The following is an 18471-nucleotide window of genomic DNA, read 5'->3' on the forward strand; positions in this document are numbered from 1 at the left end:
TTCAGTGGTTTTGGAGAAGAAGTTGAAAATGTAAATTGTTTACTGACGGACGATGGACGATGCACACCGCACGACGGACGACGACGGACAAAAGGCGATAAGAATAGGTCACTTGAGACTTTGTCTCAGGTGACCTAAAAAAACCTGAGAATAACATAGACAAGACAGTGAAATATTGAACATCTGTCATATACCATTTCTTATTCCATTTTTTGATGAAGAAATTAATCCAACTATTTTGACTTATTGCTAGAATTTCCTCAGCAACCAATAACAAACAACATAAGTACAAGCAGATTTAAACATTTAAATGGTTTAAACATAACTTTCATCTCATATTCTCTAATATACACAAATATATATATTACATATATTATATATAGAACTTTGAATACAGGACTAAATTCATACTGCAGAGCATTTCATCAATAGGAGTTAACACAATCAACCAGCTTGTTTTTGCTAAGCATTTGAATTCCACCCCCCCCCCCCCCCCCCCCCCAAGAAAACTACAGTAACAATGATGCAGAGGTTGCACTGGAGTTCCTATAGCCATTAAAAGCAAAGAAATTGATAAGACCCCACCCCCACCGTTTTTCATTATCTACATAGGCGATTTAAACTATACAGAATGAGCCAATTAAATGTGCCCATATATAAACACTGAATGATATACATCCATCCAGATTCCTGTTATAAGGTTTTACGTAATATCTCTTCTCACAAGGTGTTGCAAAATGTAGTTCCCACACTTTAAGTCACAGAGCAATGTCATGTAAGACATCTTACATTGGATATGTATGTCTTCCGAAGAGTTAGAAAATAAATAATACAAATAGTTCATATAATCCCAACAATACGGTAAATCTGATGATTCTACTGGACGATATACATATAGATCGTTTTCTAAATGAAAGCACCTCTAGGCTTTGTAAATGAAGTTGTTGGTAATCTTTATGAAATATATTATAATGTCTTAATTGCAGCAATCAAATTCCCAAGGATTTCCGAACAGTTCTTTCTGCAATTTCCAGAAACTTTTGTCTATCATCTCTCCATGTTTTAGCTGCGTCCACATTTGCTGCACTTTCATCATTTGGCTCTGGAATTACAAAATTATTCCTATCTACATTACATAATTTATCATCATTCCTATTTACATTACATAATGTATTAGCATTCCTATTTACATTACATAATTTATCATCATTCCTATTTACATTACATAATGTATTATCATTCCTATCTACATTACATAATTTATTATCATTCCTATCTACATTACATAATTTATTAGCATTCCTATTTACATTACATAATGTATTATCATTCCTATCTACATTACATAATGTATTATCATTCCTATCTACATTACATAATTTATCATCATTCCTATTTACATTACATAATGTATTAGCATTCCTATTTACATTACACAATTTATCATCATTCCTATTTACATTACGTAATGTATTATCATTCCTATCTACATTACATAATGTATTATCATTCCTATCTACATTACATAATGTGTTATCATTCCTATCTACATTACAATCTACATTACATATGATAACATCACAATAAAACTTGGTATGTATTCCACCAAGGTTTATAAAGGTCGTAACTTTAAATTTTGAAATATTTCTCCCACAAAATTTTACATCATATATATGTCAATTGGGCCAGTGGTGCTGTATGTCTGCTTGAATGGCAGGTATTAGGAGCAGTCTTCCATTGTTCATTTATGGTTTTATTAGGGCTATAGAGAGTGATTCATCATGACTGATTTGATATTGGGTGCATTAATTGGTGATTGTAATTTCAATTCACAAGAAATGTTCCAAGACACTTAATTAATGAAATGTCTGAAGCCTCATGAGGAACCTGAAAACTCCTTAAACATTTTTGAACAACTACAAAAAAGTTGTTTAAACTTATAGTTGGCCTGGATGGAAGAGTGTTAGGAGTCTTAATGTGGAAGGAACTCGAGTAACCAGAAAAAGCCCACCAAGTCTGGCAAATCACGCCCGATCGGTGAATGTGGTGCCCTATGGTGTGAGTGTTACTACTGCCCAACCACTTTTATTTCTCTGGCCAGTAGCCCTTTTGTGAAATTACCTGCTAACATGCTGACAACAGACAAAAGTATTTTTTCCACACTCTGCACTGGACTCCATCTCTCTGCACTCGTCTCATAGCCCATCGGATCATCACCAGGAGCGTGAAGAATTGATATGCATACACGACCATCAGAATATACTGCAAAAGGAACTGGCACTGATTAAGACAGTGTAAGCAGAAGCATACTTCACCATAAAAAGCAGCAGCACACTTGAAAACACCACTATGTATGAAAAAGAACAGTACTAAAACTATAAACTACAATACTACAAAATTCCAGTTATTTGACAGTTATATGGGTGTGCAGCCACTTATATCTGTGCACTATTGTTTATTGCAAGAGCATTGCCCATTTTTATATTTTTAATTTGCATACTTGCTTCCGGGTTAATTTGGAAAATATTTAACTACCGGTAGTTGACCTGTATTTTCAGAGTAAATATCTAAACCTTTTATGATTCCTGACAAAATATCTACTAAATGAAGTATGTAGCTATTACATGAAAGAATACATCAACAACTCATCAAACCTTTTTGTAAATAAAGAAGAAATTTTAAATAGCACATAATCAGTTTTTTTGTGTGTTTTCTGAAAATGAGCATGCTACTTACTGTTTGGATGGAAAATATCACAAGTAAATTTCATTTTAGGAGGACTGAGAGGGTAATCGGATGGGAAGGTTAGTCTAGCAGGAAACACTCCTCCCTCGAAACATGTGTCCTCAGGTCCCCTGGGGAAGCAAATATCAACATAAGAATATTTCTTCATGAAATCACAAGAAAATATGGTTACGTAAATTAATTTTACTTGTGAAAATATTATTCACGAATGTGAAAAAAATCCAATTTGAAATCAACTATTCAATCAGAATAAGAAAATTTCAAAACATTTACAATTGATATGAAAGATCATAGAAAAACATTATTACATTATCAGAGCTTCCCATTCAAAGAAATTTTCTTCATCCACAGGTCCTGCTATAATTCCTTCTGGGGGATTCAGTGTTAATTCTGTGACAGAAAAAAAAGAGCATTGTCATAAAAATGTATTACACACATCTAAGCATAAGCATTTGGACTAGAACTGTGATTCCCTAGTTACGGGGAACTGTTACCCATGTACACCAAAGTAGGTCAGAATTGGCCAATAATTAATTTTCGACCAATCACAGCCACTTTGTGCTTCAGTTTGATTGTCATTGCAACAAAACCCATATAGTGATGTTCAGCATCTACTAATACATCTTTATGATAAATTAGGTCGAAATCAGTCAACATCTCAATTTTGACCAATCAAAGTGATGTATTAATACCTTTCAACACCTGCACCAAAAACTTAACGCAAAAATTTTCAAAAATCTTATTATTTTTTCAAAAAATCTTTTAGTTTAACTCCGGCAGGGGATAGTTTGACCCCCACAGGGACCATATTACCATAAATTACTATGCCTTTCAACACTTGCACCAAAAATTTAACATTTGAAAAACCAACGCTGACGCCGATGCCGGAGTGACGACATAAGCTCTCACTCTTCTTCGAAGAGACGAGCTAAAAAAGAAATCAAAAAAATAATATAAAGGCAATATTCATCAAAGAAAACCTGAAATTTGTATGAATTTCACTATTTTTTGTTTTTCCTAATGTCACACTTTGTTGCGTAGAAATTCCCAATTTATTGCAACCCTGAACCCAGTTGAAAAATAGAAGGAAAATCCATGCAAATTGCTCCCCTTTGGACCCACCACTTAGCCCCCTGTGGGGTCAACCTTCCATTTGCAGTTTTTTGAATTCCCATCACCTAGGGATGCTACTACTAAGGTATGAGTGATGTCCATTTCGAAGTTCCAGAGAAAAAGTTGTTTATAGCAATATAGCCAAATTGCTCCCTTTAGGCCCCGCTCACCAGTTGTAGATTTGAATCCCCACCCCACTTCCAGTCAAATACGAGGGCTGATTGATAAGATGTGAGCCTCATAATGAAGTACATGTATTTGAATTTTGCCAGACACATAATCCCCTTCAGTATCTATACACTTTTGCCAGTGGTGTTTAAGGGCCTCAATGCCACTTTTATAGAACTCCTTTTCTTGGCTGTTCAGAAAGTCATCCACTGCATGTTAGGGTTAGGGTGACTGAAATAGCTGTTTTCAGTTATGGAAATAGATGAAAGTCTGACGGAGAGGGATCAGGTGAATAAGATGGATCCTCAATCAATTTAAAGCCACAATCGTGAATGGCAGCCATGGCAATGACAGACTCTTTCACCCTAACAAATTTTGTAAATTTTGCAAAAGCTGCTTGCCTTGTTCACTTTTGAGTGCTACCTCGTTGATATAAACTAACCAAATGAGACCAGTTCTTGGGTACACTGCCCTATATAGTCAGAGAATAATAGGACTCTAAAAGAACATCCTTGAGCACCTCCTTCAATATGAGACTCACAACTTATCAACCAGTCAGGGAAGAAGATGTTTATATCAATTTATATTGCCATAGTGACCTTCTTTGGCTCTGCCCCTCAAACCCCTGGGAGTCAGCCCAACCATTTGTACAATTTTGAATCCTCACCCCATAACAATGCTATCAGAAATATATGAAGGATATCAATTGCTTTTTTACAGAAAAGACTTTTGGCCCCCGGATGTCAGCTTCACCATTTGTACAATGTTGAATCCCCATCTGATACGATGCTACCAGACAAATAAGACTCCTCCAGCCTCTGAGAGGTCAGGCCCAACCATTTATACAATTTTGAATCCCTACCCCATATCAATACTTCCAGGAAAATATGAGTGATATCCATTGCTTAGTTTCGGAGAAGTTGTGTATGTCAATATAGCCAAATTGATCTATTTTAGCCCCATCTATTAGGCCCCTGGAGAGTCAACCCCACCATTTGTATAATTCTGAGTGTCAACCATCTAGAGATACTTCCAGTCAAATTTTGTTTACCGTAATTCCAATCATCATTTATGAAGAAGTCATGTATTGATAGATGGACTGATGACAAACGCCGCGGTGGCCGAGTGGTTAAGGTGTCCCAACGCTTTAACACTAGCCCTCTACCCCCGCGGTGGCCGAGTGGTTAAGGTGTCCCGACACTTTAACACTAGCCCTCTATCCCCGCGGTGGCCGAGTGGTTAAGGTGTCCCGACACTTTAACACTAGCCCTCTACCCCCGCGGTGGTCGAGTGGTTAAGGTGTCCCGACACTTTAACACTAGCCCTCTACCCCCGCGGTGGCCGAGAAGAGATTAGAATATATTTTGTTTACTGTGTGGAAATCTGGATTCAGGTATTGCTCATCTTTTTTGTATGTTTTATTTATATCTGCACGGGAAATAATATGGGTCAGAATCTATTTATTTAGTGGTCAGAACTTATGTTAATTTAAATGAATAAAGGCTTAGACCCATACCATACCTGGTACCTTACCAGGTGTTACGTACACTTTCATAATCTAACAGCTATATGCTGTTGGTCACTCGAACTAAATTAATATGTTGACTGCAGGTCAGCTTATAAGTCACAAATGTTTGTGAGCTCTCATACAGAATATTACTAATTTTGGAGTACAAGGACAGGGCAAGGAAAGATATGACATGTTTCGGAGCCTGTGCTGATAGCTAGACTTTAATTAGCCTGAGTTTCGTCTGGAAGGGTAACTCGGGCTAGACTTTAATGAACACAGAGCATATCATATTATCCATTTTTATCTGTTGAAATATGGGTATACTAACACATGGACTTAATACAGACTAAACACTACTGTAGTACTCGTCACTCATATGACACACATACACCAACCACAGGTACTTGTGGACATGATTATGATGTTTTTGATTTAAATGTTTCATTTTAGACGAGTAAATTATTGTATTATAATCGCATGTTTCATTTGTAAAAAAATATCGTACCTCAGCCTTATAAATACTAACACCCAATGACATAACGGTGTCAGGTCGTTTCGGTAACAAGTCGTTTCGGTACTTTTTCGGAAGTTGTTTTGGGACATTCGGAAGTCGTTTAGGTAGAAGTCCGGGTCGTTTCGGGAGACATGAGCAAGTCGTTTCGGTACTTTCAATCAACATTAGAATAAACTTATTTTTAATGCATAATTAACATGAATTAATCTGTTTTTAAAACGATTCATAATTAATATACAGTCAGTATAAACGCCTATTACGCTTCAGATATTTTGATTATGACAACAAATATATCGATAATACAAACAGCATTGTTTTAACCCCCAAGCGCAGTGTTTTCTTTAAACCAGCACTGATGGTTCTTTTCTTTATGATCGTACCTAAACACGTTATTATTTGGTTCATAATTTCAAACTTCTATTACAGAAGCAATACAATCAAAATCAAAATTGGTATGTAACAACCCATGCCCGAGAAATAAAGGCTATACAGGGTGATTTCATTACTTTTTTTGATTTCGTATTAGGTTTGTTAAATCATTACGTATTCAAAATTGAGACACATATATACATATATTGCGGACGGCATTAATGCCTGTCGGGAGGCATGGGAACGCCGTGGTTATAAGCACCCATCGACTGATAGTCTAGTAGAATTACTTACACTTGTCCTCACACTCAACAACTTCCAGTTTAACAATGAAAACTACTTGCAGGTCAGTGGTACAGCTATGGGCACTAAGATGGCTCCTTCATATGCTAATGTATTCATGGGACATCTTGAATCCCAACTTTTAGCATCTGCTCCAATTAAGCCATTCAGCTGGCTCAGATTCATCGATGATATTGAAATCAAATGGACTTCGAACCCGACATCACTCGATGAATTTATAGATCATGCAAACACGTTCCATCCAACATCAAATTCACTGCAGAGGTCTCCATGGAAACTAACACATTTCTAGACACCAGTTCAACCTTACTTGACGGAAAAATATACACAGACCTCTATTCCAAACCAACGGACACGCACCAGTATCTCCGCCCGTCCAGCTGTCATCCCTCACACACAACAAAGAGCATTCCCTATTCCCAAGCTCTACGTATCCGACGAATAGGGTCTGATGATACAGTCTTTGAACGTCGATGCTCAGAACTTAAATCACACCTTCTTGCTAGAGGATATAAATCTACTTTGATAGATCGGGAACTAGACAAAGTCAGGGTACTTGACAGAGCCAGCCTTCTAGAATACAAAGTCAGAACTTCGACACAAAGGGTCCCTTGTGTTGTCACGTTCCATCCTAACTTGCCGTCTATTTCTTCCATTTTACATAATCATTGGCGCATCATTGAGTCGTCAGCTGCACTCAAACGGATCTTTCCAGAACCACCGTTATTGGCCTATCGTAGACCAAAAAATGTAAGAGATCTGGTGGTGAGCAGCAAATTACATTCATCTGCCTCTGTCGTTACAACAGGCTCCTTCAACACATGCAGCAAAAAAACGTGCAAATTGTGCCCATACACTGAGTCCACAGACACGTGTAAATGTGTAATAAACAACCGTGTTTATCACATTTTACAAACACTGACATGCACATCAGCCAATGTTGTATATCTCCTCTCCTGCAAAAAATGCAAAATGCAGTATGTTGGAGAAACCAGCACAAAGCTCAACATCAGAATCAACAATCACCGTTGCTCCATCAAGCAAAACAGACCAGACTTTCCTGTGGCAAGGCATTTCAATTTACCTAGTCACAGTTGGAAGGATATGCAGGTGGTCGCCATTGATCACTGTCCTACCTGGAATGAAACGAAACGTCGTTCCAGAGAAAGATACTGGATTACCAATCTCCAAACCTGCTACCCTCGGGGCATGAACGAACGTTAAAGACGTACTCTCCATCTGACCATTATATTTGACTATTCATGTAGTTAATTATTCTATTTGTTAAAATTTTCATAATTGCTGTACTTTTTGGGGCATCTATTCATTGTTGCTCTTTGAGGCTCACATTTAGTCGCCTCCCGCCATCATGCAACAGCATCTTGGTCCGAGTTGGTCCGAATCGTCTGTTTCCCGTAGCGTCCTGTAGGGACACTTCGGCATTCGTATTTCTTATATTTTCAGTCTTGATAAATATTTGTAGTAGTTTTTTCACACCACTCTCTATAATTCTAATGATCTAAAACATTTTTCTAAAGTTTTCCAGACTTTGTACACGATATTTAATCAATCACTGTAGAGACGATAATGCAACATTTTTTATATGAATGCAATGTCGTCCACTAGCAGTATTTAGGGACGAATCGTCTTTGAACTCTTTGATATACTTTCACGTGCGGGGGAATTCAAAATATCTCTGCCATTGGTCGCATAGCGTTCTAGTGTTGAACACGATGCAGTCACGCTAGTATCCGCCTTCGGCCCACGTTTGCCAAAGGGTTTATTGTGGTTTCTCCAGTTACTAAAACATTATTCTTATTTAAGAAATAATTAACGATGATTCGTGTATTATTGCAGGATATACAACGAGGACGAGGATATTTTGCAATTAAATTAATAACGAAGGCCACAGGCCTGAGTTATTAATTAAAATTGCAAAATATCCGAGTCCGAGTTGTATATCCTGCAACAATACACGAGTCAAAGTTGATTATTTCTATTCTACCATGTACTGTTTAGTTCTGAGATCGACCTCTTTCTAATAGAAAAACAGCAAAGAAACCCCGGGGAAACCTTGTAATTTATTTCTTGAGTATTGCATTATTTGTTGATGAAATATACAGGCAATACAGTACTACGATCAAGAGCATCTATCATATGGCATTGATTTTGAAAATTAAAAAAGAAAGAAAAAAAAGTGGGGGCCTCCGTAGGATTCGAACTCGCGTCGTGATAAAAATACATTGAAAGACTAACCCATTAGCTCACTCGGCTATAGTAACCTTTTATGAAACGGGTGAATATTAGATATTTAAAATTGTAACAGCCGTGACTCACGAGCGTGTATTATTGGCACGAGCGTGGGTTATTGGAAAATAATACATGGTTTTTAACCAATCAAAACTGGCGTTACATAGCAAACATGGTAGAATGTATTTTATTGTATTTCCAGTACTTCTTATATATATTATGTGATTGTATTTGTAATTTTTTGTGTTTTGATAAAGGGGCGGATTGCCTCGAAAATTTAACAAACCTTATTGTTTACACTGTTTGAATTACTTCTTTGCCCCATATAATCATTACAAGTAATTTGTATCCTCCATACATTTATGTGAGGATCCAGTGTTATCTGGATTATACTGTTCATATTACTTCTTTGACCCTTATATATACATGTAGGTATAGAATTAAATATGTTAAGTTGGAGAAATATATATATGTAAAGGTATAGAAATACGTTAAGTTGGAGAAATATATATAGATAAATATACATATAGATATAGAAATACGTAAAGTTAGAGAAATATATATAGATAAATATACATATAGATATAGAAATATGTAAAGTTAGAGAAATATATACATGTATAGAAATACGTAAAGTTAGAGAAATATATATAGATAAATATACATATAGATATAGAAATACGTAAAGTTAGAGAAATATATGTTAAGGTATAGAAATATGTAAAGATAGAGAAATATATACATGTATAGAAATACGTGAAGATAGAGAAATATATACATAGATTTAGATATAGAAATATAAAGAAAAATTGAAAGGCATTTTCGCAAGGGTTACCACAAATACGTTCAGCATTTCCTATCAGGTTAAAACGAAATAAGTCATATATATGAGAGAGCTGATTTGATACCTTAACTTAGTATGAATTATATTAATTTTCCTATCACCAAAACCATAATAACTGGGAGGTTTTAATGTTTTTATATCTGGTGTAATAGCATTTTTGAAAATGCTCAAGCTAGGAGAATATCAAATATTATTATTTTAATATAGACGAAGAGTTGAATGTAAAAAAGATGAATTTGTATTAGAAAGCCTATAGGTAGGAATGAAAAATTATTTCTATTTCTGAATGCATAAGGGTGTTTACTGTTTAGACCAACAGATTGTTGTTAGGGCACTAGAATATCTGAAAAATCTGGAGTTAGATTATTTTTCATCTTATACAGTAATTGTAGTTTTAACTCTCCCTCTCCCCTTCTTCTCATGCCATTTTCCTATAATTACAAAAATAACTTAATCCAAAATGCTCCATTTATCCATATAACATATGTATTTTTTTTCTAATCGATTAAGTATAATTGAATTCATTCCAAACATGCATACATGAAGGTCGTGTTGTGATCCTTCCCGATCCGGTAACAGCACAAACGCGACGGTCGTATGCCGACGTTGGCCCAATGGTAGTGTCCAATCTCATATCATATCTCATATTTGTTGTTGATTTGTAATATCGAGTTATATTAATTATTGATATTATTGTTATGGATGGTATATTATGATTGTTTGATATTAATAAAAACAAGAGATCCCAGAGGGATCTTGGCGCCCACCATTGAATGATCTTTATAGGTTCCATGTCAGATTGATCTTTTCCCTACTTTTCCCTTCCTCTAAGTCTTACTTATCTGTGTAAATTCAGAAACAGCCCTCTAGTACTATTCAAACAAGGGGAACCTATATATAGAATTTAAGATTTAGCTATAATGGCTGTCTGTCGGCCATGTTGTTTTCGTATTGGTCCCAGTATGCAAAACTAGGCACTCAGGGGAACCTACATATGAAATTTGAAAAAGATCCCTTCAGTACTTTCACAGAAATAGCGATAACAAACTTCAATTGTCAAAATCCAAGATGGCTGCCTGTCAGCCATGTTGTTTTCTGATTAGTCTCAAAATGCAATATGCACAACTAGGCACTGAGGGGAACCTGCATATGTAATTTCAGAAAGATCCCTTCATTACTTTCTGAGAAATAGCGATAACAAATTTTAATTGTCAAAATCCAAGATGGCTGCCTGTCAGCAATTTTGTTTTCTGATTGGTCTCAAAATGCAATATGCATAAGTAGGCACCAAGGGGAACCTCCATATGAAATTTGAGAAAGATCCCTTCAGTTCTTTCACAGAAAAAGCGATAACAAATTTCAATTGTCAAAATCCAAGATGGCTGCCTGTCGGCCATGTTGTTTTCCGATTGGTCTCAAAATGCAATATGCATAACTAGGCACTGAGGGGAACGTGCATATGAAATTTGAAAAAGATCCCTTCATTACTTTCACAGAAATAGCGATAACAAACTTTAATTGTCAGAATCCAAGATGGCTGCCTGTCGGCCATGTTGTTTTCTAATTAGTCTCAAAATGCAATATGCATAACCAGGAACAAAGAGGAACCTGCATATGAAATTTGAGAAAGATCCCTTCAGTACTTTCACAGAAATAGCGATAACAAACTTCAATTGTCAAAATCCAAGATGGCTGCCTGTTGGCCATGTTGTTTTCCGATTGGTCCCAAAATGCAATATGCATAACTAGGCACCAAAGGGAACCTATATATGAAATTTGAGAAAGATCCCTTCAGCACTTCCTCAGAAATAGCGATAACAAACTCAAATTGTCAAAATCCAAGATGGCTGCCTGTCGGCCATGTTGTTTTCCGATTGGTCCCAAAATGCAATATGCATAACTAGGCACCAAAGGGAACCTACTTATGAAATTTGAGAAAGATCCCTTCAGTACTTCCTCAGAAATAGCGATAACAAACTCCAAATGTCAAAATCCAAGATGGCTGCCTGTCGGCCATGTTGTTTTCTGATCGGTCCCAAAATGCAATATGCATAACAAGGCACCAAGGGGAACCTACATATGAAATTTGAGAAAGATCTCTTCAATACTTTCTCAGAAATAGAGATAACAAACTTCAATTGTCAAAATCCAAGATGGCTGCCTGTCGGCCATGTTATTTTCCGATCGGTCCCAAAATGCAATATGCACAACTAGGCACCAAGGGGAACCTACATATGAAATTTGAGAAAGATCCCATCAGTACTTTCTCAGAAATAGCGATAACAAGCATTGTTTACGGACGGAGGGACGGACGGACGGACGGACGGACGACGGACCACGGACGCAGGGCGATTTGAATAGCCCACCATCTGATGATGGTGGGCTAACAAGAGATAAAAAATTTTCCCCAACATTGTACCCATTAAGAAAATTTTAAAAAAATTTTGAAAAAAAGGGTTTGGTTCCTAAAAAAAACCCCAAGTTTTGTAATTTTTGGGGGAAAGCAACGGGGGGGAAAAAGTTAAACATTTTATAAAAAATTAAAATTTTTTTTCCCCCATTTGGAAAAGGGAGAGAGTTTGGGGGAAGTCAATTTTAAAATTTTAATTATATAATTCGGGGGTTTAAATTAAAATTTAATTATGGAGTCATAAATTGATGTTTCAAAAATTTAAAATTATTTTTAAATTTTTTAAACAAAATTTTACAAAAAAAATTTTTGTATTTTTAAAAAAAAGGGGTTTTTTTAATTTACGGGCGGTTTGTAAAATGTATGAAAAAATTTTAAAAGGGTTTTATAAAATGTTTATAAACATAACATAATTTTTTGTAGGATAATATAATAGAAATTTAAAAATTAGGCTTTCAATAAAAAAAAAAAAAAATACAAATTTAACCAAAAAAACAATTTAAGTAGCAAAAACAAAATGAAAACCAAAATTTTTCAGTTTTAAAAAAATTTAAACTTTTTGGAATTTTTGAAAAGTAGCCTCCTATTTGAAACCAAAAGATTTTTGGATTTATTATTTTTTTTTAAAGGGGCCCTTAAAAAACCTGGGGGTTAAAAAATTTTTAAAAATAAATTTTGCAAACAATTTAAATTTATTTTCCTTTTGGGGGAAAAATTTGGAGTTGGGAAATTTTTTTAAAAAGGGTTTTTCCAATAAAAAAAACTTTTTTAATTTTTTAAAAACAAAAAATTTAAAATTTATGGGGAATTTTTTTTATTTGAAATTTAATTTAGGATTTGATTTTCGTTGAAAGTTAACTGTTTTTCTTTTACATGCCCCAAAAAAAATTTTTTTAAATAAAAACAAAAAATTTTTAAATTTGAAATAAATTTGTAAAAAATTTTTTTTAAAAATATTTATTAAACAAAATTTGCTTGGTGAAAAAAAATTTATTTGAATAAAAATTTTTAAAAAAGGTTTAAAATCGGGAAAAAAAAATTTGCAAGGGTTCAAAATAATTGCATTTCAAATTTTAGACAGAATATTAAATTTTTAAAAAACCAAATTTTTAATTTTTTGGGGGGGAAATTTTAAACAAAAATGAAAAACCCCAAGAATTGCGGTTTTTTTTAAAAAAAAAAAACGATCATTACCCCTGGGGGCTCCCCCAAAAACCGGGCTTCGAAGAAATAGTATCCTTTTGGGGGTTTATTTTGAAAAAAGGGTTTTAAATTTTAAATTAATAATAAAGACGAGAAAATTCATAAAGGAAATAGAAGGGATTTGGGTTTGGCCACTGAAAATTATAAAAAATTTGGCAAAAAAACCCAAAGGGAGAAAAAAAGTTTTTTTTAAGAATTCCAATCGTTGATAAAAAATTTTTAAAGGAAAAACCATTTTTAGGGGTAAAAAAGGGGGTCCAGGGCCCCTTTTTTGGGGGGGCGGGAGGGGTCTTTGGGGGGGGGGTTTTTTGGTGGGGGGGGTGGGCCCCGGGGGTTTTTGGGGGCGGGGGGGTTTGGTTGGGTTTTTTTTCCCTTTTTTTGGAAAAATTTTTTGGGGGGTTTGGGGGGTTGCGTTTTTTTTTTTTGGTTGGGGGTGGGGGGTTTTGCTTTTTTTTTTTTTTTGGAAAAATTTGGGGGGTTTTTTGTGTTTTGGGGGGGGTTGGGGGGGTTTGGGGGTTTTGGTTAAAGGGTTTTCGGGGGGGGGGGGTTTTGTTTTTTTTGTGTTTTTTTTTTTGGTTTTTTTTGTTTGTTTTTTGGGTGGCTAAAAAAGGGGGGGGGGGGGAAAAAAAAAAGGGGGTGGGGGGGGGGCCCCCGGGTGTTGTTTGGGGGGGTGGGGGGGGGGGGGGTGGGGGGGGGGTGGGGGGGGGGTGGGGTTTTGGGGGGGGGGGGGGGGGGAAAACCAAAAAAGGGGTTTTTTTAATTTTTAAAAATTTGTAAAACCGTGACTCACGAGCGTGTATTATTGGCACGAGCGTGGGTTATTGGAAAATAATACATGGTTTTTAACCAATCAAAACTGGCGTTACATAGCAAACATGGTAGAATGTATTTTATTGTATTTCCAGTACTTCTTATATATATTATGTGATTGTATTTGTAATTTTTTGTGTTTTGATAAAGGGGCGGATTGCCTCGAAAATTTAACAAACCTTATTGTTTACACTGTTTGAATTACTTCTTTGCCCCATATAATCATTACAAGTAATTCGTATCCTCCATACATTTATGTGAGGATCCAGTGTTATCTGGATTATACTGTTCATATTACTTCTTTGACCCTTATATATACATGTAGGTATAGAATTAAATATGTTAAGTTGGAGAAATATATATAGATAAATATACATATAGATATAGAAATATGTAAAGTTAGAGAAATATATACATGTATAGAAATACGTAAAGTTAGAGAAATATATATAGATAAATATACATATAGATATAGAAATACGTAAAGTTAGAGAAATATATGTTAAGGTATAGAAATATGTAAAGATAGAGAAATATATACATGTATAGAAATACGTGAAGATAGAGAAATATATACATAGATTTAGATATAGAAATATAAAGAAAAATTGAAAGGCATTTTCGCAAGGGTTACCACAAATACGTTCAGCATTTCCTATCAGGTTAAAACGAAATAAGTCATATATATGAGAGAGCTGATTTGATACCTTAACTTAGTATGAATTATATTAATTTTCCTATCACCAAAACCATAATAACTGGGAGGTTTTAATGTTTTTATATCTGGTGTAATAGCATTTTTGAAAATGCTCAAGCTAGGAGAATATCAAATATTATTATTTTAATATAGACGAAGAGTTGAATGTAAAAAAGATGAATTTGTATTAGAAAGCCTATAGGTAGGAATGAAAAATTATTTCTATTTCTGAATGCATAAGGGTGTTTACTGTTTAGACCAACAGATTGTTGTTAGGGCACTAGAATATCTGAAAAATCTGGAGTTAGATTATTTTTCATCTTATACAGTAATTGTAGTTTTAACTCTCCCTCTCCCCTTCTTCTCATGCCATTTTCCTATAATTACAAAAATAACTTAATCCAAAATGCTCCATTTATCCATATAACATATGTATTTTTTTTCTAATCGATTAAGTATAATTGAATTCATTCCAAACATGCATACATGAAGGTCGTGTTGTGATCCTTCCCGATCCGGTAACAGCACAAACGCGACGGTCGTATGCCGACGTTGGCCCAATGGTAGTGTCCAATCTCATATCATATCTCATATTTGTTGTTGATTTGTAATATCGAGTTATATTAATTATTGATATTATTGTTATGGATGGTATATTATGATTGTTTGATATTAATAAAAACAAGAGATCCTAGAGGGATCTTGGCGCCCACCATTTAATGATCTTTATAGGTTCCATGTCAGATTGATCTTTTCTCTACTTTTCCCTTCCTGTAAGTCTTATAATCTGTGTAAATTCAGAAACAGCCCTCTAGTACTTTTCAAACAAGGGGAACCTATATATAAAATTTAAGATTTAGCGATAATGGCTGTCTGTCGGCCATGTCGTTTTCGGATTGGTCCCAAAATGCAACACCAGGGACCAAGGGGAACCTACATATGAAATTTGAGAAAGATCCCTTCAGTACCTTCTGTAAAATAGTGATAACAAACTTCAATCGTCAAAATACAAGATGGCTGCCTGTCGGCCAGGTTGTTTTCTGACTGGTCTCAAAACTCAATATGCATAACTAGGCACAGAGGGCTACCTACAATGAAATTTCAGAAAGATCTATTCAGCAATTTCTGATAAATAGCGATAACAAACTTCAATTTTCAAAATCCAAGATGGCTGCCTGTCGGCCATGTTGTTTTCTTATTGGTCCCAAGATGCAATATGCAGAACTACAGACCAAGGGGAACTTACAAAACAGTTTGAGAAAGATCCCTTCAGTACTTTCTGAAAAATAGCGATAACAAACTTCAATTGTCAAAATCCAAGATGGCTGCCTGTCGGCCATGTTATTTTCCGATTGGTCTCAAAATGCAATATGCATAACTAGGCACCAAGAGGAACCTACATATGAAATTTGAGAAAGATCCCTTTAGTACTTTCTGAGAAATAGCGATAACAAACTTCAATTGTCAAAATCCAAGATGGTTGCCTGTCGGCCATGTTGTTTTCCGATTGGTCTCAAAATGCAATATGCATAACAAGGCACCAAGAGGAACCTACATATGAAATTTCAGAAAGATCCCTTCATTACTTTCTGAAAAATAGCGATAACAAACTTCAATTGTCAAAATCCAAGATGGTTGCCTGTCGGCCATGTTGTATTCCGATTGGTCTCAAAATGCAATATGCATAACTAGGCACCAAGGGAAACCTACATATGAAATTGGAGAAAGATCCCTTCATTACTTTCTGAGAAATAGCGATAACAAACTTCAATTGTCAAAATCCAAGATGGCTGCCTGTCGGCCATGTTGTTTTCCGATTGGTCTCAAAATGCAATATGCATAACTAGGCACCAAGAGGAACCTACATATGAAATTTGAGAAAGATCCCTTCGGTGCTTTCTGAGAAATAGCGATAACAAACTTCAATTGTCAAAATCCAAGATGGTTGCCTGTCGGCCATGTTGTTTTCCGATTGGTCTCAAAATGCAATATGCATAACAAGGCACCAAGAGGAACCTACATATGAAATTTGAGAAAGATCCCTTCAGTACTTTCTCAGAAATAGCGATAACAAACTTCAATTGTCAAAATCCAAGATGGCTGCCTGTCGGCCATGTTGTTTTCCGATTGGTCTCAAAATGCAATATGCATAACTAGGCACCAAGGGGGACCTACAGATGAAATTTGAGAAAGATCCCTTCAGTACTTTCTGAGAAATAGCGATAACAAGAATTGTTTACGGACGGAGGGACGGACGGACGGACGACGGACGACGGACGACAGACGCAGGGCGATTTGAATAGCCCACCATCTGATGATGGTGGGCTAAAAACTTAGCAAGAATTTTGCTGTTTTTGTGTTGATAATTTAACGTTATCACGTGGTAGTCTACAGTAAACGTTGTAAGGGACATTAAACGGGAGGAACGATTTACCCAAAAACACCCAAAAACTACCCAAAAACACCTTAAAACATCTCACAACATCAACACATTATATGAAAACATCATTAGATACAGCTATTGATAAATGTGCGTGAATCGACAAACTACGCTAGATAATTGTCTTGCCGGTTTTATTGTATGACTGTTTGTAAGTCTTGCCGGTTTTATTGTATGACTGTTTGTAAGAGTTATCTCCCTCGCCGTCAAAACCCTACTCGCCGATAAGTCAACAAAAGAAGGTATCAATAGCTGTATTTGATATGTTAACATATACATATCAATTTCTAATGATGTTTTCATACAATGTGTTGATGTTGTGAGATGTTTTAAGGTGTTTTTGGGTAGTTTTAAGGTGTTTTGGGGTAGTTTTTGGGTGTTTAGGGGTGTTTTTGGGTGTTTTTGGGTAAATCGTTCTGCCGCATTAAACCGAGTCGTGGTTAGTAAGCATTATATACCAATAATAGATTGTTGATGCAATTATAGTCACTTAAAAATGCAATGAAAACACAAAAATGATAGAATCTGCATAGTTTCATTAAGTACCGAAAGTGGCGAAACGTCCTACCGAAGTCCCAAAAAATCTCGCGCATGTACCAAAACGACCCAGAGACTTTTAGGGACTCCCGAAACGACTTGTTACCGAAACGACTAGCATTCGACGTAACATCATGATCTCAAAGCTTTGTGATTTTACATAAAATGCATACAACATAATATTTATCTGGACGTTTCGTTCGTGAATAGTGAAGCTGAATATCACGTTGCACAGGTGTCAAACTAGTCCGAATTTTCTGACGATCTTACTACGTAGATACAAGGCAGCTTGAAAGGCGATATTAACATCAGAACCCTTCGGATTAGTGTCAAACATGACCAGGGTATTTGGATAAAATCATACGTTTGTATTCCGCTAACAATCTTTTCAGAGCTGATCCAGCCATAGTTCTTCTTTGTTGATTTGGAGATCAAATTATACAAAACATATTGCAGCAAAGCTCCTTCAAAAGTTTCCCCAACCACCAAAACGCATGACAAGAAGTTCTTCAGTGATGAAGGTACGATAAAGCGACTATAACGGGAATGTCTGTTGGT

The 18471-nt window shown here is 35.6% G+C and overlaps 1 protein-coding gene across 3 annotated transcripts; it reads right to left on the minus strand.

The window, feature by feature from the left end:
* Window positions 1-293: 293 nt before the first annotated feature.
* On the minus strand, window positions 294-18450 carry LOC117317786 (ubiquitin-conjugating enzyme E2 G2). Of its 3 annotated transcripts, none has more exons than XM_033872717.1 (5): window positions 18278-18450; window positions 3054-3135; window positions 2737-2855; window positions 2122-2262; window positions 294-1126 (listed from the first exon to the last, which is right to left on the minus strand). In XM_033872717.1, exons 1-5 carry the CDS (start codon window positions 18318-18320, stop codon window positions 990-992), a joined length of 522 nt encoding a protein of 173 aa, XP_033728608.1. In that variant the 5' UTR covers window positions 18321-18450; the 3' UTR covers window positions 294-989. The 3 variants fall into 3 exon arrangements, with proteins under 3 accessions (XP_033728608.1, XP_033728609.1, XP_033728610.1); XM_033872718.1 differs by having other exon boundaries at window positions 294-1102; window positions 18278-18444; XM_033872719.1 differs by lacking the exon at window positions 18278-18450 and adding an exon at window positions 18087-18246.
* Between the last annotated feature and the right edge of the window lie 21 nt (window positions 18451-18471).

Source organism: Pecten maximus, chromosome 19 (assembly GCF_902652985.1).
Source record: "Pecten maximus chromosome 19, xPecMax1.1, whole genome shotgun sequence".
Classification (NCBI taxonomy): Eukaryota; Metazoa; Mollusca; class Bivalvia; order Pectinida; family Pectinidae; genus Pecten; species Pecten maximus.

Excerpts from the sequence above, each read along its gene's own strand:
- LOC117317786 (XM_033872717.1), bottom strand. The coding sequence starts at position 18,320 with ATGGCTGGATCAGCTCTGAAAAGATTGTTAGCGGAATACAAAC. Across the intron at positions 3,136-18,277 it reads ATTGTTAGCGGAATACAAAC|AATTAACACTGAATCCCCCA; the intron begins GTATGATTTTAT and ends TTTCTGTCACAG. Across the intron at positions 2,856-3,053 it reads GAATGGGAAGCTCTGATAAT|GGGACCTGAGGACACATGTT; the intron begins GTAATAATGTTT and ends TTGCTTCCCCAG.